This window comes from Aulonocara stuartgranti, assembly GCF_965226115.1.
Source record: "Aulonocara stuartgranti genome assembly, chromosome: 8".
NCBI classification, from domain to species: Eukaryota; Metazoa; Chordata; class Actinopteri; order Cichliformes; family Cichlidae; genus Aulonocara; species Aulonocara stuartgranti.
In genome coordinates, this window is record NC_138959.1 from 29,860,263 (window position 1) to 29,884,799 (window position 24,537).

The window sequence follows — 24,537 nt, forward strand, 5'->3', positions numbered from 1 at the left end:
TTTATAAGGTCTGCAGCTGTAACACACTGCATATGTTGTGTGTATGTTTTTCTCTGCGTGAGCACAAACTTGTCTCTCACAGAACAATTTGAAATATTGATAAGAGGGGAGGAGAAACTGATGTGGGGACTGCTCGCTGTTAGCTCGGTTTCTGAGACGTGCAGCTGTCAGACGTGCTGCATCCACACCGCACAACTCATGTTCTACATACTGGCTTCTGCTGAATATCTGTAGGGTCTCTGTCCGTGACCACATCCTCTCTTTGAATCCTGTATCAGATCATATTACAGACAATTCTTGTCTTTCCCGTTATCTTTTTGTTTGCTTGTTTTTTGTCTCATGTCATTGTCAGCAACAAGCAAAATGAAAACGAGTCCAGGTCTTAATTTGCAACAGTAGTCACTGTGATTAAGGGAACTGGAGCTAAGTTGTCATTTGCTGATAGAAGAAGTGAGGCCAGCCTCTTATATTAAGAACGTGTGTGTAAATATAGTCTCGGTTACTCGATGCCAGTCATGGTAATGGAGACTATGAGCTACACTACTCAGTGAGAATGACAGTAGTGTTGTAGCCACAGACTGCTGCTGTTACAGCCAGGTTGTCCGTTTGATTGTGGGGCCTTACTGCCACAGGTCAAAAACAGGTTGGGGGCTTAATTAGTGACTCCAAATTTTGAATATAGTGTATAGTTGTATGAATGTAGCGTAGAGAGCTGCTGCTGGTCGGTGAGACCAGAACACCAGGATGGTTGATTGGTGACCATGGAAGAAATGCAGTGGTGTGAATGTTTTATCAAACAAATTTAAATATTAGAGATAGACAAAGACAAAGATAACGCAAGTAAAAGACATCATGGCCACACACTGTAGATGCAATATCGTTTCATCCCAGCTGTATTTGTTACTTTTTCACAATTATGGAAAAAGTAACAATGTTTTTCTAAGCTGCTACAAAATGTTCCTGTTGCTACGGTGTGAGTGGGAAACTTTGGATCTTTTGTTCAAGCATGATGTTACTCTGACGTGCACTTCCCACATTCACAGCATTACAGACCAATCACGTCTCCCATCGCACTGACAGTCCTCAGTAAAGGCCTTTCAAGTGCATGAAATGTACTTGATTGTGCAGCGATGCAACAAAAAACCTCAGGGTGTCGACCCTGCTGCATGAGGGATCTCCTGCTCACCTGAAGGGAGCAGACACCAAAGGAGAACCACCGGGCTCCGATCAGCGCTGGGACTAGTTTTCTGCTGTGCTGGATGTTACGCACTAATCTGTTCTTGTTCCACTCGGTCTTGAAGTAGTTCCGCTTGCAGACATGCTGTTTATATTGTACTTGTTTTTTCTAATGAATGAAATCTGAACCTTCTGCATGAATCACTAGTTTGTTTTGAACCGGTCTCATGTAACCCAGCAGCGCTGGATGTGTCTATCGTTACATCACTGCTTGCCTCTGCTTGTCTCTGGCTGCTTGCTAATTGCTGGGAGCCTGTGGACCACTCCTGTTTGGAGGCACTCACTCAAACAGTGCTGCTGTCACGGTGGTTCATGTGTGGAGGAGGAAAGGACACATGCACTGCTAATAAGAGTGAAATGAACACAACATGGATTTTTGGAAATCCCAGGTGTGTCAGTCATATTAGTGGTTAAGACACACACCCTATAGCTGTGTCGTCTGTCCTTCCACACATTTACTGGCTGTCAATGCCACAATAGATAAATCCTCTTAAGAGTTAGTCAATCCTTCACACATCCTCCAGTATGGTTTCAGGTCTGTGTAGCTGGGAAGAAGCCTTTACCTGAACACGTGTCATCAGTGGAAATCTGAGGCACTTTATTAGTCTTACTTACTCAGATCAGAGTAGAAGCCATATTTAATCTCAGCGTTCATGCAGGACTTTCATTTTATCTTTCACGGGAACCTCTGGAGCATTTTTAACAGGCGCAGGGCAGCGCTTTGGTGACTGCTGTGACGCGCTCGCTGCCAGGCTCGAGTGGGTCAACATCTCTGAATGTGAATGTGATCGTGTGTGTCATGGTTACACAAAACCTTTTCTCAGGACCACTGAGTTTATTTGCTGGTGCCTTCATGCTCATATGAGGATAATCAGTCATCTAGTTATTAACTTCACCATGTGATAACAAGTGCCACATCTGTATCTTTAACTGGAAATCCTTTTTCTACTGGGTCGTAACTATGCAGAGAGCACTTGCTTGCTTAGCTGTAAAGTATCGGATTCACGTACAAATGGAAAAGAAACTGGATTATTTCAGCGTCTTCGTCCACTAAGTGAAGTGATAAGAGAAGTTTTATGGGTCAGGCAGAGGACAGGTTAGAGGGCCAAGTAACACAATTACATTTCTCCACTGATGTCTTCTGCCATGAAACACGAGATTGTGTGTGTGTTGCTGGTTCATTTATGGTAATTTACACTACTAGAATAAGTGGAAACCGGCTTCCCACCCTCCTGCTGGGTGGGAGGGTTTGTGTGGAATCAGATTTCAGGCAGGTAACGCTCAGCCCGAGCATGTGAGCGAGCGCTTACAGGTGTTTTTAATGAGATAACTCTTCTCTGCCTTTGGACACACTTTATTACTACGGGTTACAAAAGGCTTTAATGTTTGAATGATTTGCTTTTCTGTTTCAAAGCAGAACAGTGTTCCTTTGTTGTGACTGAGTTTGTGTCTGAAACAAATCTGTGTGTTACCTGTTGTAAACTGCCAGGTATAAAGTATCTAACACCACACGTGTTCAAGGATTTCTTAGTAACATCTGCCCACGTGGCTGCATGTCTCCACAGTGGTGGCAGAAAGCAACAGTAGTGCAGTGTGGTGCTGCAGAATGACACCAAGTGATTTTCAATGATACGTTATGAGCATTGCCTCCACGGCTGGCTGCAGCGACCGGCAGCGCAGAGTAGGGCTGGGCGATATGACCCAAAATTCATATCTCGATATTTTTTAGCTGGATGGCGATATAAGATATATATCTCGATTTTTTTTTTTTTAAAGCCATAAGTTAAGAACAAAAAGAGAGTTCTTAGTCACACTGTGTCCCAGATGTCACACGGGCACTTTTATTTACATACAGCGTAGATGTACATGAAGAAATTACTCAAAAATAAATTATCAGCATTTATTAAATAATCATGGTCCATAAATAAAAGAAAACAATGTTGTTTTTGTGCATAACAAAAAGCTCACAATTGTGCAGTCAAAATGTAAACTAATAGACGCTGAGCGTAATAACAAAGACAGACTTCACAGCTGCACCACGTCTCTGAACAGGTGCCGTTTGTGCTCCTTATACACACACAGTACGGTAATATTACGTTGAAGCACAGTACGTATCACTCCGCGAGGCTCCTCCCCGGTAGCCGTAATCCTCGACAATCCATCAAGCGGTGCAGCTCGTAGCTTAGCAAAGTCATATTAAAACATTTTTTGACAGATTGCTGAGCGCTGTGTCCCACATAAAATCGGTTCGCGGTCAGTAAGCACAACCAGAATTCATACATAAGGCGCGCTGTCGATTTTTGAGAAAATGAAAGGATTTTAGGCCGTGCAGCCCCTCCTGGCTGCATGTCGTTAGCGCGGTTAGCTCGCTAACACGTTGACGCCGACCAGCCCCACGCACGGTAACTCGCTAACGGAGATTTTCCGCTTTCATCTTGTCATTGCCTGCAGGTGAAGCTATGGGGGAGGCGGAGTTGTGTTCAGTGAAGGAGAGGCGAGGCAGAGTAGCGTTGCGTAAAGACAAAAGTGGACGAAAGAGAGGCAAACCTGCGGCTCCACAAGTATAATTATAACGTAACATAGACTATATCGATATAAACGATATTGTCACATCTTATATCTCGTATGAAAATATATCGATATTTTTAAAAAACTCGATTTATCGCCCAGCCCTAGTGCAGAGTTAACTGATTGTTCCTGTTTTAAACTGAATGAACTCCAATGGACTGACTCAAAGAGACCCTACGAAGCTTGAAGGTTAAATATGAGTGAAAGCGGTCAGCTATGGTCCCCAACATTTACAGGGAAACAGAGCAGAATAAAACAGTCTGACGTTTCATGTCTGAAAACACAATTCCAACATATTTATTAACACAAATATTAACACCTACCCACATAGTTACTGAGGGGAGACAGAAGAACTGCAAGAGTTACTTCAAACTCAGTAGTTACTCTTAAACTCACGGCTAAAGTGGCCTTTGCACACCGAGAACAACAATCTGGAGTCCAGCGCACACTATGAGCAGGCAAATAACAAGACACGAACTTGAACTCATCTATGCTGAGGGCTGAAGTGCTTTTTAAGGTGGAAACACTAACAGTACCAGGGTGTTCGTCTGTAAGCTGGAGATTTGTTTTCTGCAGCACACGTGCTTCACACACAAACTTTTAGCTCTTCTAACTCGATGCAGACCTACTTGTGAATGCTCACTTGAATAGAGGTCTTCTTTGTTCACTGTATCAACCCCAGAGCTTGCTGTGTATGTGCATGTGTGGAAACTCCTGCCTACCTCAGCAGAGTCCCTCTCTCTGCCTCCTTTCTCATGGGCGCACACAGCTGAGACTCGGCGCAGTCACATGACTCGGTACTAGGAGCCCGGCTGATTAAGCTGGCCTGGCACTACAGCACAGGGCCGACCAGCCTTGGGTGTGTGTGACGCATCTCTGCTTCAGTTGTCGTGGTTTCAGCCAGTGTTTCCATATTCATACAGCTCAGCCTGTTGTTGTTGTGTGAAGACAGCAGCAGCTGTTTCAGCTACATTCATGTACATATACATACCTGACAACAATGAAGCTTTTGCTCCTGTGATAATTCCACCCACAGACAGACAAGCCTTTCTTTTTCCCTTTCTCTTCCAAAGGCTCGAGTCATTTACATGAATATTATTACAGTGCAGACTGCAGCTGGCATAAACACTTATTCTGGTGAGGAGACATTGGGCCAGCTTGTGTCTGTGTGACGGGCCCATGCCATGTGCCATGTTGGCTTAAACTCCAGAATGCCTCGCTGCTAAAGCTAAAGCTACTTCCTAATGTGACAGAGGAAAAAACAGACGGCGTTATCCCCGAGAGGCTGCAGAGGGTTTGATTTTCACAAGGAAAAATCTCTCCATTTAAATTTAGGGATAAACCCTTGAAGAATACGTTATTTTCTTATACGCGTGGGACCATTAGCAGCTCACTGAACCCCTGACTGGATGACACTGGTTTAAAAAGTTCCCCATTAGGACGCGGTAACTAAACCCAGGCCTTACAGTGTTCCTGGCACAGTGAACACGTGTCTCTGAACTCTGAACTGGTTTCATTCTTTCTTTTTGCTCACTGAGTGTAATCAAACTACTTCAGGTTTACAAACACACTGTTGTTGCTGTTGGCTGTGTAATATTGCACAACTGTCACTTTCTAGCTGATAACAGCTGGAGTTTGACCCCCATATTTGTCATTACGTAACACGTAGAAAACAGTCGCATGGATGGAAGCTAGAGTGAGACTAGATCCCAGCTGGTGTCTCCAGGCACAGCACCAGTCTAGCCTAGCTCAGTTCTGTTCTTCAGTTTAGACATGCCCACGCAGTCGGTGCATCGACTCAGTGCCAAACAGAGAAGAATCCGACCCTCTGCATGCACTCCTTCACTTCATCCAGGAGTCTTCTCTGAGGAAAAACATAAAAACTTGCAGGTCACTATTTACCCGTGACATTAATGAGATGATGCTTAATGGCACCCCGTCCCCACCCAACTCCAAATCTCATCTCTGTGTTTGTCGCACAAAAGCTCTTCCCTGCATATTATCAAGTATAAAGGAGAAATCGTTAAGGCCTGTAGTTGGAGGGAATCACTGCTGAGACAGCGAGTAATTGTGGTTGTTCATACAATAAAGCCAGAACACAGTGACTAAAGATGTACTACAGATTATTAAACAGCCCTGAAGCACTGTGACACATCCACAGAGGTGGCGGTGTGCAGATGTTTGTCACGGTTGTTTATTCAGAGACCAGAGCTCACCCGACGCGTCACAGAGGAGCACGAATTTACAGCTTCCAGTATGATGAATGCACATATATGTTGAGTCCATATATGCTGTTTCTATCCAGAGCTCGTCGTGCACAGAGGGCTTTATTTATTCATTACCCCCCCACTGTAGGAGGCTCCCACATGCCAAGGGACACATATTTGGGAGGCCACGTGTCAAAGAAATGGCTGAGTTGTTGGCCGATTTTCAGGATAAAGATCTTTAAATGTAACACAAGTGCTCTCTTTCCTCCTGTGCAGCATGAACTGAAAACACCCACACAGATGCAGAGCGCACAGGCAGGCATGCAGGCTGGAGAGGACAGGAGGGATTTTCCCATGCTGGCTCTGCAGTGGCTGCCCTAGATTCCACTGAACGATTGTCTCGCTGCAACTAGACTATTATTAGAGCTGTATTATCAGGAGACGGGGAGTGAGAGAAGAGGGAGGGGAGGCAATGCAGAGAAGAAAGCCCCGCCTTCTTTTTCCTTCAGTGTGTCCTCATATTCTGCTGAATATTCAACATTTAGTTCTTTATTTGGTTCCCTCAGAAGTCGGCTTCTCTGTTCCCATCAGGAGTTGATATTTCACACGAGGGTTGCAGAGCTGCAAGTGCAATGAAGTGTGTTACCTGTCTCACATCCATGGCTATGTTGTGTCTTTGCAACAACCCGTGCATTTTAGGCTTTGTTTGAGTTCTGCAGAAAGATTACCAAGTCTCCTTTGATAATTATCAAAGTTTGATTGCAATTAAAAATAAAATTCTTTGAAGTTCCAGAAAAGTGTGAAAGGCAGTTTAATAAAGTGTGACTACTGAACAGATCAGAGACAGGTGGCTTCAAGACTGAAGCTAAGAAACAAATTGGGTTTCCTGTCAGCAGCTCAGTTAGTTAGTTCATGTGGACTACACAGGTAAAAGGCTGCAGGTGCTTCTGGAGTTAAACAAGGTGTGTGTGTGTGTGTGTGTGTGTGTGTGTGTGTCAGTCTAAGGGATCTTACTCCTCGGGCATGTAGAGAGATGGTAGATGGATGGAAAACAAAGCAATAATAATAGAAAAGCAAACGCATGCGAGTAGAGCAGGGCGATATGGCCAAAAATATTTATCACGATATATATTTGAAAATTTGCGATAACGATATAACTGACGATATAATTGATGCGAGACAAAATACAACTCCACAACATTACTCGCGCAAAAAGACAACCTTCCATTTATTTTCACTTAAACAAGAAGCTGGTTTTTATGTACATTAAAGCTTTATAAAAATGTAACAGTGCAAATGCAAATTCCTTGCTGAAAGTTTAACCAAAAGGCATTTCCAGTAGAAATGGGCTGACATATCCTGAGCATAACCATGTATAATATCCACTGAAGTTAAAAAGAGGTGCTTTGCAACATTAAACTGCAGTGTGCAGTACGTGTTTTTCGGACCATAAGGTGCACGGGATTATAAGGCACATTAAGCGAAACAAAGCAGTCAGATAAATCAAGCTTTATTAAACTCATTCTTCTTGCTTCCTCCACTTCTGTACCATTGTTTCATTAATGTTGAATTCTCTGGCAGCTGCTCTATTCCCATGTTGCTGCAGTATATTAATGACTAACCTCGTATTGTGGATGGATTATCTCAGTTGTTCTCCTGACTGAAGTTTGGTCCGTTTACAGCATCCTGCCATGCGATTGCATTTGTCTCTAACCATCAGGAACCTTAACGTAGGGCTGGGCCATATTATACCGTTCACGGTAATACCGGTATAATGTTAGGCAACGATAGGAAAATGAAATATCGCGATAGAATGGGAGTAAAACGCGCATGCGCAGTGCCTTTGTTTTCATACGCACATGGCCGATTGTTGAGTGAAACAGATGAACCAGCATTGGTTTGTAAAAATGGTGCAACTTCAGTGATGTGGAACTGGTTTGGTGTTTGTCCGTCAGATACACGACAAAGCACATTCTTTTGCAGAACATGCAAGCGGCCGTCGTTATTGTCGTATTTGTCGGACTAAGATGCTCTTAAATCTGGGAGTAATCTGGGTCCTAAACTCCGTATATTTGACTCCAGCTCAAACAACACTGCAGCATCACTTAGAGTTAAAAACTGTCTAAATTCTTTCATCTTTAATAAAACGATCAGCATTGCTGCTTTACCAGGTGTAACTATGAAGTTTAACTCCCAGGCATCCATGAAAACAAAATTTATTACATTTAACGGAGTTAGAAGTTAGCAGGAAGCTAGCGGAAGTTAGCTCGCTAGTTTCGCTCGTTACCTAAGCATGATATAGCATGTTCTGACTGAGAGATTTCTGAAAAAAATCAAACGTACAGCTCTGCTATCACTTCCAACATAAATGAAGACAGGAAACTAAACAGCAGTGACGTTTGTAGGGTTACTGAAGTTGGGCTAGCTGGTATATAATGATGTGCTACGTGATCGCTAGCGACACAGCTATGTTAGCATAACATAAACAGTGAAGCTGGAGGACGAACGCTAACACTTTTCCACTTATAAAAGTTAACGTTAAGGTTCCTCATGGTTCGAGACAAATGCAATCGCATGGCAGGATGCTGTAAACGGACCAAACTTCAGTCAGGAGAACAACTGAGATAATCCATCCACAATACGAGGTTAGTCATTAATATACTGCAACAACATGGGAATAGAGCAGCTGCCAGAGAATTCAACACTAATGAATCAATGGTACAGAAGTGGAGGAAGCAAGAAGAATGAGTTTAATAAAGTTTGATTTATCTGACTGCTTTGTTTCGCTTAATGTGCCTTATAATCCCGTGCACCTTATGGTCCGAAAAATACGTACTGCACACTGCAGTTTAATGTTGCAAAGCACCTCTTTTTAACTTCAGTGGATATTATACATGGTTATGCTCAGGATATGTCAGCCCATTTCTACTGGAAATGCCTTTTGGTTAAACTTTCAGCAAGGAATTTGCATTTGCACTGTTACATTTTTATAAAGCTTTAATGTACATAAAAACCAGCTTCTTGTTTAAGTGAAAATAAATGGAAGATTGTCTTTTTGCGCGAGTAATGTTGTGGAGTTGTATTTTGTCTCGCATCAATTATATCGTCGGTTATATCGTTATCGCAAATTTTCAAATATATATCGTGATAAATATTTTTGGCCTTATCGCCCTGCTCTACCTTAACGTTAACTTTTATAAGTGGAAAAGTGTTAGTGTTCGTCCTCCAGCTTCACTGTTTATGTTATGCTAACATAGCTGTGTTGCTAGCGATCAGGTAGCACATCATTATATACCAGCTAGCCCAACTTCAGTAACCCTACAAACGTCACTGCTGTTTAGTTTCCTGTCTTCATTTATGTTGGAAGTGATAGCAGAGCTGTACGTTTGATTTTTTTCAGAAATCTCTCAGTCAGAACATGCTATATCATGCTTAGGTAACTAGCGAAACTAGCGAGCTAACTTCCGCTAGCTTCCTGCTAACTTCTAACTCCGTTAAATGTAATAAATTTTGTTTTCATGGATGCCTGGAAGTTAAACTTCATAGTTACACCTGGTAAAGCAGCAATGCTGATCGTTTTATTAAAGATGAAAGAATTTAGACAGTTTTTAACTCTCAGTGATGCTGCAGTGTTCGTTTGGAGTTTAGGACCCAGATTACTCCCAGATTTAAGAGCATCTTAGTCCGACAAATACGACAATAACAACGGCCGCTTGCATGTTCTGCAAAAAAATGTGCTTTGTCATATCTCGATATTTTTTAGCTGGATGGCGATATAAGATATATATCTCGATTTTTTTTTTTAAAGCCATAAGTTAAGAACAAAAAGAGAGTTCTTAGTCACACTGTGTCCCAGATGTGGGCGCTTTTATTTACATACAGCGTAGATGTACATGAAGAAATTACTCAAAAATAAATTATCAGCATTTATTAAATAATCATGGTCCATAAATAAAAGAAAACAATGTTGGTTTTGTGCATAACAAAAAGCTCACAATTGTGCAGTCAAAATGTAAACTAATAGACGCTGAGCATAATAACAAAGACAGATTTCACAGCTGCACCACGTCTCTGAACAGGTGCCATTTGTGGTCCTTATACACACACAGTATGTATCACTCCGCGAGGCTCCTCCCCGGTAGCCGTAATCCTCGACAATCCATCAAGCGGTGCAGCTCGTAGCTTAGCAAAGTCATATTAAAACATTTTTTGACAGATTGCTGAGCGCTGTGTCCCACATAAAATCGGTTCGCGGTCAGTAAGCACAACCAGAATTCATACATAAGGCGCGCTGTCGATTTTTGAGAAAATGAAAGGACGTGTATCTGACGGACAAACACCAAACCAGTTCCACATCACTGAAGTTGCACCATTTTTACAAACCAATTCTGGTTCCTCAACAATCGGCCATGTGCGTATGAAAACAAAGGCACTGCGCATGCGCGTTTTACTCATATTCTATCGCGATATTTCATTTTCCTATCGTTGCCTAACATTATACCGGTATTACCGTGAACGGTATAATAGAGCTGGGCGATATGGACCAAAATTCATATCTCGATATTTTTTAGCTGGATGGCGATATAAGATATATATCTCGATATTTTTTTAATCCCATAAAGTAAGAACAAAAAGAGAGTTCTTGGTCAAAGGTACTTGTCCCAGATGTCACACATGTAACTTTTATTAAGATACAACTGTAGATGTACATGAAAAAATTGTCAAAAATAAATTGTCAGCATTTATTAAATAATAATGCTCCATTTTTTTTCTTTTCATACATAACAAAAAGCTAAAAATTGTAAACTAAATGTAAAATGTAAACTAAAAAGATGCAGATCTAAAATAACAAAGGCATCTTGCTCTTTAAAAAGTGCTTACACTGAATTAAAGTTTTCTAAAGTGCTTCTTTGTGTGTATTGCTGAACAATCATCTGGTACTTTGTGCAAAAAACCAAACATGTAAACAGATTGAATGAAATTAACAAAATTACATTCTTTGGTCAGTGGGTCTTTGTGCAAATCTCCAATGACAATAACAATATAGAAAGAACACAAACAAGCAAGGCCAACAACTGTACAGCTTACAGATTTTGTGCCAGGAAAACTAATCTGTCAACAGTATCAGGCTTCAACGATGCCCTGTGGCAGGTTACAATGTTTCCACTGCAACTAAAAATCCTTTCAGAAGGGGAGCTGGTAGCTGGCGCACAAAGATATTTCTTGGCCAGGAGGCTCAGTGCTGGAAAGGCAACTTCATGTTCCTTCCACCATTTGAGAGGGTCAGCATCACTCTCTACACAAACTGACAACAGGTAGCTAGAAAATTCATTTTCGATTGCTTCCCTTTTTGTGAAACCAGTGTTGGTGGCTGTGCTGTGCTGGAAGAAGCTTGCCAGTGATCTCTTTTTTTTTAGCTGTGTGTCCTACTGCTGCTTCTTCTCGGTCTGCAGACTCAGGCACGGCTGGATCAGTCAGCTCAGACAAACACGTACCCTGATAGCTGAGCAGAGACTCTGCCTCCAAGATGAGTTTACGTTTTAGTGCATTAATCTTCTCACTAGGGATGTATTTCGCCCTGAACCGTGGATCCACAAAAGAAGCCATGTCCAACAGGTCACTGGTGGATGGATCTGCATATTTATTGTTGAGGTAATCCACAATGCGGGTCTTGATGGATTTACACAGCTCACTATCCTCCTCTCCAGGTGCCAGGAGACTAGTGTTAAACAGGTGTAGCACAGGTCTGACATAGGACAGGGTCACATACTTCTCTCCTGAAAGTGCATCAGTGAAGTCCTGACAGGGTTTGAGAGCTTTCTGAACTGCTTCCAGGACCTCTATGTCCTGCCAAGTAGGGACTAGAGGTCTGGTTTTCATGTCGACAGAGAGGACTTTAGAAAGTGCTCTTTCCTGCTCCAGACCCCTCTCTATCATGAGAAGCCTTGATCCCCAGCGAGTTGTTGCCTCTGTGAGTAGCTGGTGACTTGGAAGACCCAGCTGTATTTTGCACTTCAGCCAGCTCTCTTCTCTTCCTCCAGCTGTAGGAGAAGCTGCTGACGACTTTCTTACACAGAGAAATAACCGGGTAATGCGGGCATCATCCATAGCATGTCCTGTGACACACAAAATGCAAACTTTTAAAATCACTTTAATTGTTATGTTAAGATGCAAATCACTCAAAGGCAAATTAACATCCATCTCAGTTGTATAGAATGTGATGCATAAGACTCAACAATATTTGCAAAATGTGTCGTGTATTGTATAACCTAGAAATGGTTGTAGTTAAACTATCTTGGTAAAATCACCAGATCACCAAATGATTAGAACATGTTTTTTTGTTTGTTTTTTTTACACCTTTTAATCTCACTATGTATTTAAAAATGTATCCCTGTCTTGTCTCAGCTGTGGTCCTCATTTAGTGTCACAACTCAATCTAATACAAAGACAAATACACCCCAATACGTTTATTGGATTTAATAGGGATAGTTTATTTATTTGTTCAACTAACTTTCGATTTCTAAGTGATAGATGTATATGCTGGCTATGACTTATAAAAATATTTGTCTTGTGGTCCATAGGCATGTTTAGCTCTACAAGAGACTCTATACACTTTTCATTTATTAGCGTTTTTTTTTCCAAATCAAAAAATTCAGTATTGCACTCACCAATGGCCAGATGAAGCATGTGACCAAAACACTGGATCCTCGACCACTTGTTCAGTTGAACCGCCTTGACAATATTAGCCCCGTTGTCAGTTGTTATAGCAACCAGTCCCGTCGGGTTGAGCTTCCAGGTTTTGAGCACATCCTGCAGGGCTTCAGCTATATGCTCTCCGGTGTGGTCTTGAGGAAAGTAGCTGGTCTGGAGACAGGCAGTTTTCAGTTCCCAGTCTTCCATGAAATGTATAGTCACACTCATATATGGCTCGCACGTCCTGCTGGACCACATGTCGGTTGTCAGTGCGAAGTGAGACACTTTGGTGAGCTGGGCAGCGAGACTCTGTCTAACATCAGTATACATTTTTGGCAGTGCTTCTCTGGTGAAGTATTTCCGGCTAGGTAACTGGTATCTTCGGTCAAGAGTTTTTAGCAGCTGTATAAAGCCCTCTTGTTCCACAGTTGAGATGGGGACCATGTCTTTAGCAATATGATAGGCCACTGCTTTAGTAATTTCCCCCCACTTCTCACTTTTTGTATCATATGGCACAGCACGAGTATATGAGTGTTGTAAGGTGGTCTGTTTCACGGCAGGAACCTCGGAAGACTTTGCGGTCTGGGCTACAGCACGCAATTTCACACACTCTTCATACTGCACTTTATGGCGCAGTTGTAAATGGTGGTAAAGATTAGTGGTGCTCGAACCTTTCGTTGCGACGCTTTTTCGACATTCTCTACAGAATACATTATTCTGCTGCTCATCTGACACTTTGAACCCGAACCATCTCCAAATAATTGAGCCATTGGTTTTCTTTTTTCCGACGAGCTCCTCTTCGCTAGCTCCTGTGTCCATCTTGTTGCCAACTGGAGGTTTAGCGATGGGGGAGGGGGTTTGTGTTCAGTGAGGGTGAGAGGCGGGGCAAACAAACCCAGACGAGAGAGAGGCAAAATAGCGGCTCCACAAGTGTAATTATAACGCAACATAGACTATATCGATATAAACGATATTGTCACAGCTTATGTCTTGTATAAAAATATATCGATATTTTTTAAAAAATCGATATATCGCCCAGCACTACGGTATAATATGGCCCAGCCCTACATGCGAGCCACCTCAGTGAGGTCGGGACACGTGCTCAGTCTCATGATGAGTCCAAAGAGCCAGCAGTTCATCAAGCCCTACCACAAACTGACAGATGATACTTTTATACATGTCTTTAATACTGACTACAATAATAAATGATGAATATCATTAAGATGTTTATACAGGTCATAAAATCTCACCTTCTATATTCATTGTGTGTAAAGTGAAATGTTTCAGGCCTTCTTTTATCTTCTACGTGGTTTAGAGTAGAGATGGACCGATCCTGACCTAAATTACTGGATCGGATATCGGAGAGAAATAAAAAATGTAATCCGATCCATTAAATATCAAAAAAGCACCTCACAAAACTTGCGACATGGCGACTCGGCTCATAACCGTAGCACGTCGGAGCAGTGTGGTCACGTGATAGAGCCGCTGTGTGTGTTTGTAGCCTCGCTACCAAACCAGCATTTCATCTCCGAGGAAGTGATCCCAGAGAAGTAAAGAAAGTGTGTAAGTCCATCTCTGAATGTTTGTAAAGCATTCCAGCGTTAAGCTTAACAACCGATATATGGAGCGACTGCCTCTCTCTCTCTCTCCTGCTCCTACTTCAATCATGAAACTGATCACTGATCAGCTGATCGGCTTTTCTGTCGTGAGTCCGTCTCTCTTGTTTGTTTTTGGCCCACTTTGCATCAGAAAGAGGAAACCAGCGGCTGAACAGCAGCAGCACGTTTAAGCTTGATCAGCTGAGTGAGGGGTGGTTCCCTATTTTTTTTTTTTTTTTTGCTGGGAGTTTGCAACCCTATTAGTCAGGTTGCTTAATATTTCTGCTAAGTTCTCTTTAAAACACCAGAACAGGGAGGATGGAGCAGGTTTAAGTTTATTAGATTGATCAGTTTTGCTGATCTATGAAATATTTTGGGTGCAGTGTGTTCTTTACATACAGGTTTAACAGAATAGCTTTAGTGTTGTTGTTTATTTAAACTTGAGTATGAACTTATCAAAATGCAGCAAGATATTAAAAAACAGTTTTATTGATTAAAAACCACAGTATATCGGATTCATATCGGTATCGGCAGATATCCAAATTTATGATGTCGGTGTCGGACATAAAAAAGTGGTATCGTGCCATCTCTAGTTTAGAGTTCATGAATATCATGAATCGAGTGTCTCACATTAGAATGTTTCGATCATATATTCACCTTTACCACAAATTACTGCTTCAAAGCGGCACTGCATGGAGGCAGTCGGCTGAAGTGTTACTGGGTTGGTCTTCCTCATCTTCCTCGTAGTTTCTCCTTAGGAAATGTAAAGAAACTGGCATCTGTGTATGTCAGCGCATAGAAAGATGAAGTGAATCCTCCTGCTGGACGGCTGCATTGACTGTAGACTTGGACCAGCAGCAGCAGATGACTCCACAAACGGACACTTCACACTGGTTCCTGTTTTGTGAACGACCCTCTGAAGGCTGTGGCCGTCTCTGTGCACCTCCTCCTACCACACGTTTCCCACACTGTCAACTTTCCTAATAATAATTAATAATTAATCTTCATCAGTGACCTTGTGTGGCTCAGCTCACCATGACTGTGGTTTCCTGCGCTGCACTAAACCCAGAGGTTCATGCTAGAATATTGTATTCATTTGAGATGTTGTGTTTTCAGGAGCTAATGTTGAAATTGAAAAGAAGCAGGCCTATGTCGTGCCTCCATGAACACGCGTTAGGATGTGTGACTGTCCTGTAAGCACAACACTACGCAGCTGTTTTCTCCTGGTTGCATTGGATCATATCTACAAACGACAACAATGTGATTTGTCTTGAAGCGTCGGCAGCACAGTCCCTCCTGGCTCCTGGGCCCACACATCTTTCACGAGGAGAGGAGTGGATGAAAGAGGAGAGCGGCAGGAAAAGCTGGGTCACTCTGCTCGAGGACGTTTGCTTTCCTTTATCTGTCTGTTGCTCACTCTACATATTTGTCTCAACCTTTTTCCACTTTCTTCCACATGTTCCCGGTTCCAGTTCTGTTGTGTTGCATGTGTCTGCGCTACGCATCGTGTCTGTTTCCAGCGTGGTGCGAGCAGAGAGAGATGACCTTCTAGAAGAAGGGACGTGGCTTCATGCTGTCATTGAGCATTACTTCAACTCATCTGCTCTCTTATTGCATCTCTCGCCTTCGTGTTATTTCTAACCCAGTGACCTTCCACAAAAGAGACACTCTCACAGAGTGCTGTCTGTCTCTGTGTTGGAGTTCGTTTCATTGTGAAGCACCATGTTGTTCAGTTGGTGACTGTGAATATAGATGATTGTTATTGAAGATGCTCAGTGAATCAGACTAGACCCTGAATGTTAACATTTCAACACATGCTTCCTCACAGAAAAGCGACGAAGTTTTATTTATAACTTGGGAGATCATAACCATCTGTGCTGCAGGGTAGACTGACACGTTTCAGCAGCTGCTTCATATATCTATGTGCCTCTTGGGGACCATCTCTGTGAAAGTCACCGTGCTGATTGATATTCTGTAACTCTAAAATGCTCCAGCATCATCTGTTGCTACGTGGCACCTTGGCTTCAGTATTGTAAGCCTGGTTCATGCTCAGTAGTTCACCTCTCTTCTTAGTATTTTTAGAACTCCTTGTTCTGTCACCACATACTGTTGACTGTTGATCATTGCTCTCAGGGGAATCCACAGTCCCCAGCTGATATGCTGTAGCTGATATGCAGATTTGTGTTCATGTAATGTGACACAGATTCACCTCTTCATGGTGCAAATTCACTGCCTTTGTATCTCTGCATTCTTCGGCCTGTTCATTCCCCGAGTCAGCTCTACGTGACCCTACAGTTTGTATGTAATGAGGCAAATAATGTCACAAACACACAAGTACTCAAAGTAGTATAAAGGATGGGCTTGTTCGTGGTGACAGATGTAACTTTTCTTTCTCCTGTTACTGCGGATGGAAAGGCTTGAGTTTAAATCTCCTTACTTGTTCTAAGTGTGTTTGTGTGCTTCCTCCTCTGTGTGTGAGGCCGTGGAGGTTCCAGGGGGGGGGATAAAGAAGTCTTTTTAGCTTGGCTAGCATGTTTTCTCTCCAGTCAAGCTCAGTAAATCAGATTAGACTTTTTGGCAAGCAGAATAGTAGTGTGTGTGTGTGCGTGTGTGCGTGGACATGACTGTTTGGAGGGTAAGACTGGAGCTCAGACGGATCTAGAGGGAGATGGAGAGGAAAGGAAGAGGGTGTAGCTGCTTGTGAAAGTTATGAAGTCATCAGAGGGGTAAAAACACTGAATCACTCTGTCGACTCTTTTCAAATGTTCATAGATAGTTTTCACTGTAATGAGAGAAAGGAAATTAAAGACAGAGTGCGTGATTTGTCCTGCAGTTACAATCACAAAACTCCCAGAAGGCTTTCAGTCTGCTGCTGCAGCTGTATGTGATGTTGTTCAAAAACATGAAGAGATTGTTTAGAATGGTTTACCTGCACGTTCATGTGTGCTTCCTGCAGTGCACTCGAGCAGTCTCATATGAAGGCCAAACCACTTCCACTCCATGCAAGGATGTGCATGTTTGTGCTTTATGCTTATGCATCTCAGTAAGTCCACTGGAAACACCTTGCTGCTGTCATCATGGTCATGAAGTGCTCTCTCAGTCACAACCTTTGTTCTCCTCTCTCTCTTCTTTCTTGTGTGTGTGGGTGTGTTTTCCAGCTTCCCCTGGTGCTCAGTTTAAAAAGCAGATTTGACTGCACTCCCCCCATTGGTTCTACATTTTCATGACTTGTGCTCATTGGCTGCCAGCGGCCGTCGGTGCAGCCAGCCAGAACGCAGCTCTGCAGCTGTTAGTGATGGGCAGATTATACTCTGCTGCACTGCTAAACACACCTCCAAAACAATCAGACACTAAAGCATCTGTACAGAGAAAATATGTGAGATTTTGATAAACTTTGCTTGTCCCTCTCTGCCCCCACCCTGCATCTGCTGTTGTTCTTGGCTGCACGCTCAAAGCTCTGAAATGTTTGAAGCTGAACGCTCAGCTGCACGTGAAAGGTGGAAACCAAGAAACACACACAAAGATTCAATAGGAAACTAGGTGTGTGTGTATGTGTGTGTGTGTGTGTACATAGCCAGTGCTTAGTGCGACCTTCAGTTACTATAGCAACCAACTCACCAGACTCTCCATTTTCCAGTTTCTATGGTGTGTTTTCGTGACTGAGTTCTACATGTGTGTGCATCTGCATACGTCTGTGTGTGTGTGCATCTGCATACGTCTGTGTGTGTGTGCATCTGCATACGTCTGTGTGTGTGTGCATCTGCATACGTCTGTGTGTGTGTGCATCTGCATTCGTCTGTGTGTGTGTGTGTGTGCATCTGCATTCGTCTGTGTGTGTGTGTGTGCATCTGCATACGTCTGTGTGTGTGTGTGTGTGTGTGCATCTGCATACGTCTGTGTGTGCATCTGCATACGTCTGTGTGTGCATCTGCATACGTCTGTGTGTGCATCTGCATACGTCTGTGTGTGCATCTGCATACGTCTGTGTGTGTGTGTGTGTGTGCATCTGCATACGTCTGTGTGTGTGTGTGTGTGTGCATCTGCATACGTCTGTGTGTGTGTGTGTGTGTGTGCATCTGCATACGTCTGTGTGTGCCATGTCTTCCTTGCTGTGAACAGTAACACGTGCTCGCAGACGGATCGTCCTGACAGGGGAACAGACTGTGCAGCTCTCCTCCTCGGCGTTCCTTCTCCTGCAGCTTTGTCTAAATGCTCAGACGCCATGAGATGTGTTCATCTATCTGAGACGTCCCGCGCGTGAGCTCCGGTTTGTGCGCTGCTGAGAGACGCAGACGGGTTCTGCAGGAACGTCTCACTCTCCCTGTCGTCGGCACGTCTCTTGTGCTCGACTGAGAGTGAAATCTCCAGATTGTAGAGCTGGATGAAGCAGATCGCTGAGGAGAATGTGACCCATCACGCTGATCCCGCACAGCGCACACACTCACATAGGTATTTGTTTAGAGATTCCAGTGGGTAAAGTCAAACAGGCCTCCCTGCTCCTCATTTGCTTGCTGACTGTTGTTCTCTTACTTGGATTCTTTGATGTTTATCTTAAAGCTGAGGTTTTACATACTGTAATAGTATTTAAATAAGTCATTCAAATGGAAACAGCTGTGGTGGAGACGTTTACCGATCACGCTGTGGACGGGAGGCGGGGCTGTTTAAGCTCTGCTGCCACGAGGACAGATACAAGAAATCTATAATAAATCTATAACTCTGCAATAAAACACTTTATTGATTTCTCGTTGTATTATTCCAACTCTGTGCTTTGACACCGTTTCCCCTGTGAGCTGATATCCTTAAATTCTATTTTGCTTTGTTTTGTTTTATCAATATTATTATTTATAACGATTGCTTTAGCTTATTATAAATGTACTTTTATATGGACAATTCAGTCTGTATGAGCTACTTACTACATGTTTTGTATCTTTAGAGGTGAATGTTCACTAGGGCTGCCACAAAACATTATTCTGATAGTCGACTAGTCACCGATTATTTTTGCGATTAGTCGACTAATCAGATCATCATCCATTGGACGCAAAACATATAGATTCTTGCACCAGCAGCATCTGCTCTACCATCATAATGATCACTATCATTAGCTTACAGCTTTAAGCTTTTAAGGTGCTAACTAAAAATAAAGACAAGATGATAGTTTATTCAATTTTAATGAAATTTGCAGATTGTTTCGGTGAAGTTTAATAAACTCCTTGCTATCTAAAATATAACAGGACACCGGAGTAAATTCTCGAGCATCTCACACTTCTGATAATCAGCTGTCTGCTTGATGTTTATTCAGCTGTGTAAAAACTATAACTTTAATCTCAGCCAAACCGATTTACTCAGGAACAAATAAAATACTAAAAAAAGCCAAACAATAACATTTTTAAGTTATCTAAGTGACTCATATATCATGTTTAACCTGAGCAGCGAAAGACGGCGGTGGGTTTGAAAACGATCTGCCGGGAGTCCGGTGTTCTCACGGCTCTAGTTAGCCTAGCCCCCGGCTAACTATCGAGCTAGTGGCTAACAGATGTCTCCGAAAACGTCGGAGCGCTTTTGAAAATATGTGGTGTCCTGATAAACTGAGCAGATATTTGAGGTTTACACAGCTACATTCTCGCCTGAAAATATGTTAAACGTTTATTTTGTGACCCAGAAAGAATAATAAGAGTAACATTAAAACTAACTAGCTGCCGCCATTGTTGGAAACTAAGCTGGGCTGCGCTATGAATTCTGGGACACAGCTGCTTCTTCTTCTTCAGAGTTTAACGGCAGCTGGCATCCTTGTACATGCTGTGCTGCCATCTTCTGTTTCAGTCCGTTATTACACTCTTAAATCCTGCTATTATTCCTGCGTCTTTTGTGATCTTACAAAGCTTCAAACGACACGTCGACTATTAAATCAGTCGTCGACGATTTTGATAGTCGACGTAATCGTGACTAGTCGACAAATCGTGGCAGCCCTAATGTTCAGTGTCTTTGTCTTTCTGTCTGTCTCACTTTAAAGTGAAAATAGGATCCTGATAGCAAAACTCGATTGAAGTATGATAGATTTAGCTGTTTAGGTGAGTTTAATTGAAACACTGTCACTGTTCTGATCAGGCCAGCAGCTCATTTTCTCTGAGCTTTTGGTTTTATTTCATTCTAAGCCTGCTTCTCCTGAAGTTAGAAGGATGACTTGCCGTCTTGTTGAGTTTGACTGGATTCGTGTGTATATAGAATATTGAAAAGATGAGGTGAGGATTAGATTTGAAAACGAGTGATGAGTAAAAATGGTTGGATATGAGGACAATCATGTAATTTCTTTTATGACTGTATCTTAGCAGCACTTCTCTTTATCTCACTCGTTCTTCTCTGATCTTGTCACAGCTGTAAAATCACACGTGTGGTGATCAGTGTCCTATAGCACGATGCGATAACGTTTCAGTTTGCCTTGTTTAAAGACAAACAGTGGTGGGTATCAGAGGAAACAGCTGGAACGACGTTATCTCTTCAGTGGTGACAGAAGGTATGCATTTTAATGATCCTGATGATAATGACACCAGTATAATGATGAAACCAGTAAGAATGAATGATGACAGTGAGTAAACTGCTGCTTGTGCCCCAGAATGAAATGAAGGGAAAGCACTGAAAGAATCCGAAGTGGCAGACACACACCAGGATGGACGGATGATCACATGAGCAGGGAAGGGTGATGAGGGTGATGGTGTAAAGGAATGAGCACTACTCCACCAAACAAAATAAAGAAGGAGGCCAGTGTTGAATTTGAAGTGGAGGGTAAAAGTATGCAGCAATAAACAGATGAGTAATATGTGGCGATAAAACAGCAAGGGTAAACAAAGACGGCACAACAATGATGTCCTCAGCGTGTGCTGGCTGGGAGCTATCACTCAATCGACTGCAGCAGTGCATTGTGGGAGACGGAGTGGGTGGGAGGCTGAATGAGGAGAGAGATGCACTCGCTGATCTCTCTTCCTCTGTCTCCCTGCTCGTGGAGGAAAGAGTGGGGGAGGGGGAGTAAATGATGAGGATGGAGAGAGAGAGAGATGATCACTACACACACACAGACACACAAACATGTGCAACAGTTAGTCACTGGACTATCTTCTGATGTCAGCAATGCAGCGTTTGAATACTAAAGAGCGGCTGCAGACTGATCGCACGTGCTCTGTGTCTGCAGAGCTGGTCAGCGAGGCTCAGCTGTGCGACTGTCCTTCTACACTCAGGATCATGTTGCATTTGTCATGTTACTGTATGTCTTATGTTGTGTGGTGCCTGTCCAAATGTCTCTGCACTGCTGCTAAACATGATTTGTGTTGTTACCTGCCTTTTATGGAAACATGCTTTGGCACACGTCGCTCTCTTCTTTCTTCCTGTTGGATTCGTGGTCATTAACTCTGCCACTGTCCATGTTTTGTTGCTCCCGGCGTGCTGGTGTGTACGGCTGCTGCGGCCCAAACATTAGCACGTGTGTAAATCAACCTAACCTGAAGTCTGTCCCAGCCACGTGATTGGTTCTGTGGGGGGCTATTATGGTTGTCATTGGTCTGTCACGTTGTCTGTCCAAACATGGGTGACTGATCGCGTCATACTTATATCGAGGTTAACTTATTTCATGATAATTATCTTTATTGTTTATTATCCAGCTGTAAATCCTACTTATTTACATTGTATGTGAGAGATATTACTCTTTGTCCTTTTAACTCCTCTTCCTCCTCTTCCTGTGTGTAGCAGATGCTTAATGTGGGTCTTGATGAGCTAAACCAAACGATACTGATTGCGTTCATTTTATCGGTTATTAACAGTTTTTTGTGTGTTTTCCTTCTGCTGTGTCGTGTACAGGTTTATGTGGAGTTTGATGACCAGGAGTGGGACAAGAGGGAGTGGGTGAAGGTCTATGAGGATTTCCAGCTGTTTCTACTAGAGCATCAGCTGGTCTGGGCCAAGAGGAAGGAGTGCGCAGCAGCAGGAGGAGGAGGAGCAGGAGGCCTACTGCAGGGATCCAAGGCCAAACACATACAGTGGCCTGCCCTGGTAAGACCTGTGTTTGCTATTTATAGGCTGGGCACGGTAATGAGACTGGCCAGCCAAGTTGACTCTGCTGCATGCGTGGAGCTCCAAGTATTCTGTTCTCTCTGCACTTTAATCTGCTGCTCTGTGGATCGTCTCTGTGGTTTTGCATAAAGGTGTTGCTGTTTACAAGCTTTTCTATAAACTTGTTTGGCTCTTGCTGTTGTTTGCTTGGCGTGTCATGCTTTTCCGTTTCCTGTCAATCATCAGTGAACTGAGGAAGTTTTAAGTTCTTCAGCTGCTCAGCTATGATTGCTCACAGCCAACATGCGTCCTCTGCAGCTGCTGTCCAGGGTTAGGTTTTCTGCACAGTCACCGCTGCTGCAACTGGTATGAACCTGGATTATTGTCGTTATCCACGTGGTCTGATTGTGTGGCACAAATGATTCTGTCACCATAAAAACTCATGTTAGCTTTATCTCATCTGGCTCTCTGCAGCAGGCAGCTACTGCATGATGATGACTGAACAATAGTGATGACAAACTGTTTCTTATGGATTATTATCTGTTTTCTTCTAATAATCTTTACACCCTGTGATCATAGCTGTGAGTTAGTTGATACAGATCAATAATACAGCACCATATTATGGCACAGTGGATACTTTGTTACTATGTTCACTGTTGTTGTGTTTACTGATTAAAGCCACAAACAAAGGCTGATTCCAGTGATTGTGACAATATGTCAACTCCTCCAAAATCTCTTTTAAATGAACTAATATCTGATTTTAAATTCATTTATGATCAGCAAGTGTGACGATCTGTGTGGAAGCAGCGGGTGTGACAGTTTGGTGTGGAGCATTCAGACGTGTGTTTACACAGCGGGGCAAACTTTCCAGGAGCGGACGTCCCAGCAGATTCAGAGTGCAGTGCTCCGAAACATGGAAAGACATAGACCTGGATCTCTGGCTCCGTGACCATGATAAATGTTCATGACAGTACACTTAAAAAAAGAAGAACATGGCAGCACAGCGTAGGTTTGCAAAGCTGTGTCTGAAAAATCCACAGGAGTCCTGGAACAATGTCTTTTGGCCAGACAAGGTCAAATTGGAGATGCTTGACCATGATTCCCAGTGCTTTGTTCAGCAGAAACCATCCATCTTCATCCGCTTTATCAGAGGTCGGGTCGCGGGGGCAGCAGCCTAAGCAGAGAGGCCCAGCCCTCCCTCTCCCCAGCCACCTCCTCCAGCTTATCCGGGGAAACACCAAGGCGTTCCCAGGCCAGCCGAGAGATATAATCTCTCCAGCGTGTCCTGGGTCTGCCCCGGGGCCTCCTCCCGGTGGGACATGCCTGGAACACCTCACCCAGGAGGCGCCCAGGGGGCATCCTTGTCAGATTCCCGAACCACCTCAGCTGGCTCCTTTCGATGTGGAGCAGCAGCTGCTCTACTCTGAGCCCCTCCCGGATGGCCGAACTTCTCACCCTATCTGTAAGGGAGAGGCCAGCCACCCTTCGGAGGAAGCTCATTTCTGCCGCTTGTATCCGCGATCTCGTTCTTTCGGTCACTACCCACAGCTCGTGGCCATAGGTGAGGGTAGGGACGTAGATCGACCGGTAAATTGAGAGCTTCGCTTTTACACTCAGCTCCCTCTTCACCACGACGGACCGGTGCAGCGTCCGCATCACTGCAGCTGCAGCCCCAATCTTGGTTTCTGTGGAGAATATGGTGGGGGATGATTTGGGTTGTTTTGCAGCAACAGAGCCTGGGCACCATGCAGTCATTGAGGTACAGATGGGACTAGTGCCTGATGTGCCTGACTAGTTAACTGGAGGACTAGTCTTGTCAGTCGTTTGTACCAGACTTACTAGTCCTTTAATCTAATTGGTTTACAGTTAAAATCAGCACCAGGTAAATTGTTGTCCTAAATGTTATGCAGCCATTTGCCATCAGATGGAGCACTGTAGTTGCTGTTCTGATCTTTTTGTCTGTTATTGTTAATTGTTGAAAGGTGAAAGAATGAGATCGCAGATATAAGTGGAGCCACTACTCCACATCGAAAGGAACCAGCCGAGGCAGTCGCCTACTGGAGCAGGAGGCCCTGAGATGAGAGAACGCTGCGGCGTTCCCCGGAATAAGCTGTTGGAGGTGGCTGGCAAGAGGGAGGGTGTAGGTTTCCTTGCTTAGGGTGCTGCCCTCGCAACTCAAATTCAGATAAGCAGAAGGA

The 24,537-nt window shown here is 43.4% G+C and overlaps 2 protein-coding genes across 4 annotated transcripts in view; both read left to right on the forward strand.

Annotated features, from left to right (window-relative positions):
• The window catches only part of LOC309713602 (E3 SUMO-protein ligase ZBED1-like), a 71,028-nt gene that overhangs the window by 36,273 nt on the left and 10,218 nt on the right, over positions 1–24,537 (forward strand). The window lies entirely within an intron of this gene.
• jmjd1cb (jumonji domain containing 1Cb) overlaps positions 1–24,537 on the forward strand; it is a 123,865-nt gene that overhangs the window by 35,268 nt on the left and 64,060 nt on the right. For all 3 annotated transcript variants that reach the window (XM_082545339.1, XM_082545340.1, XM_082545341.1), the window contains exon 2: positions 22,148–22,339. In XM_082545339.1, the coding sequence (XP_082401465.1) occupies positions 22,148–22,339 (192 nt within the window). The remainder of the gene's footprint in view (positions 1–22,147; positions 22,340–24,537) is intronic.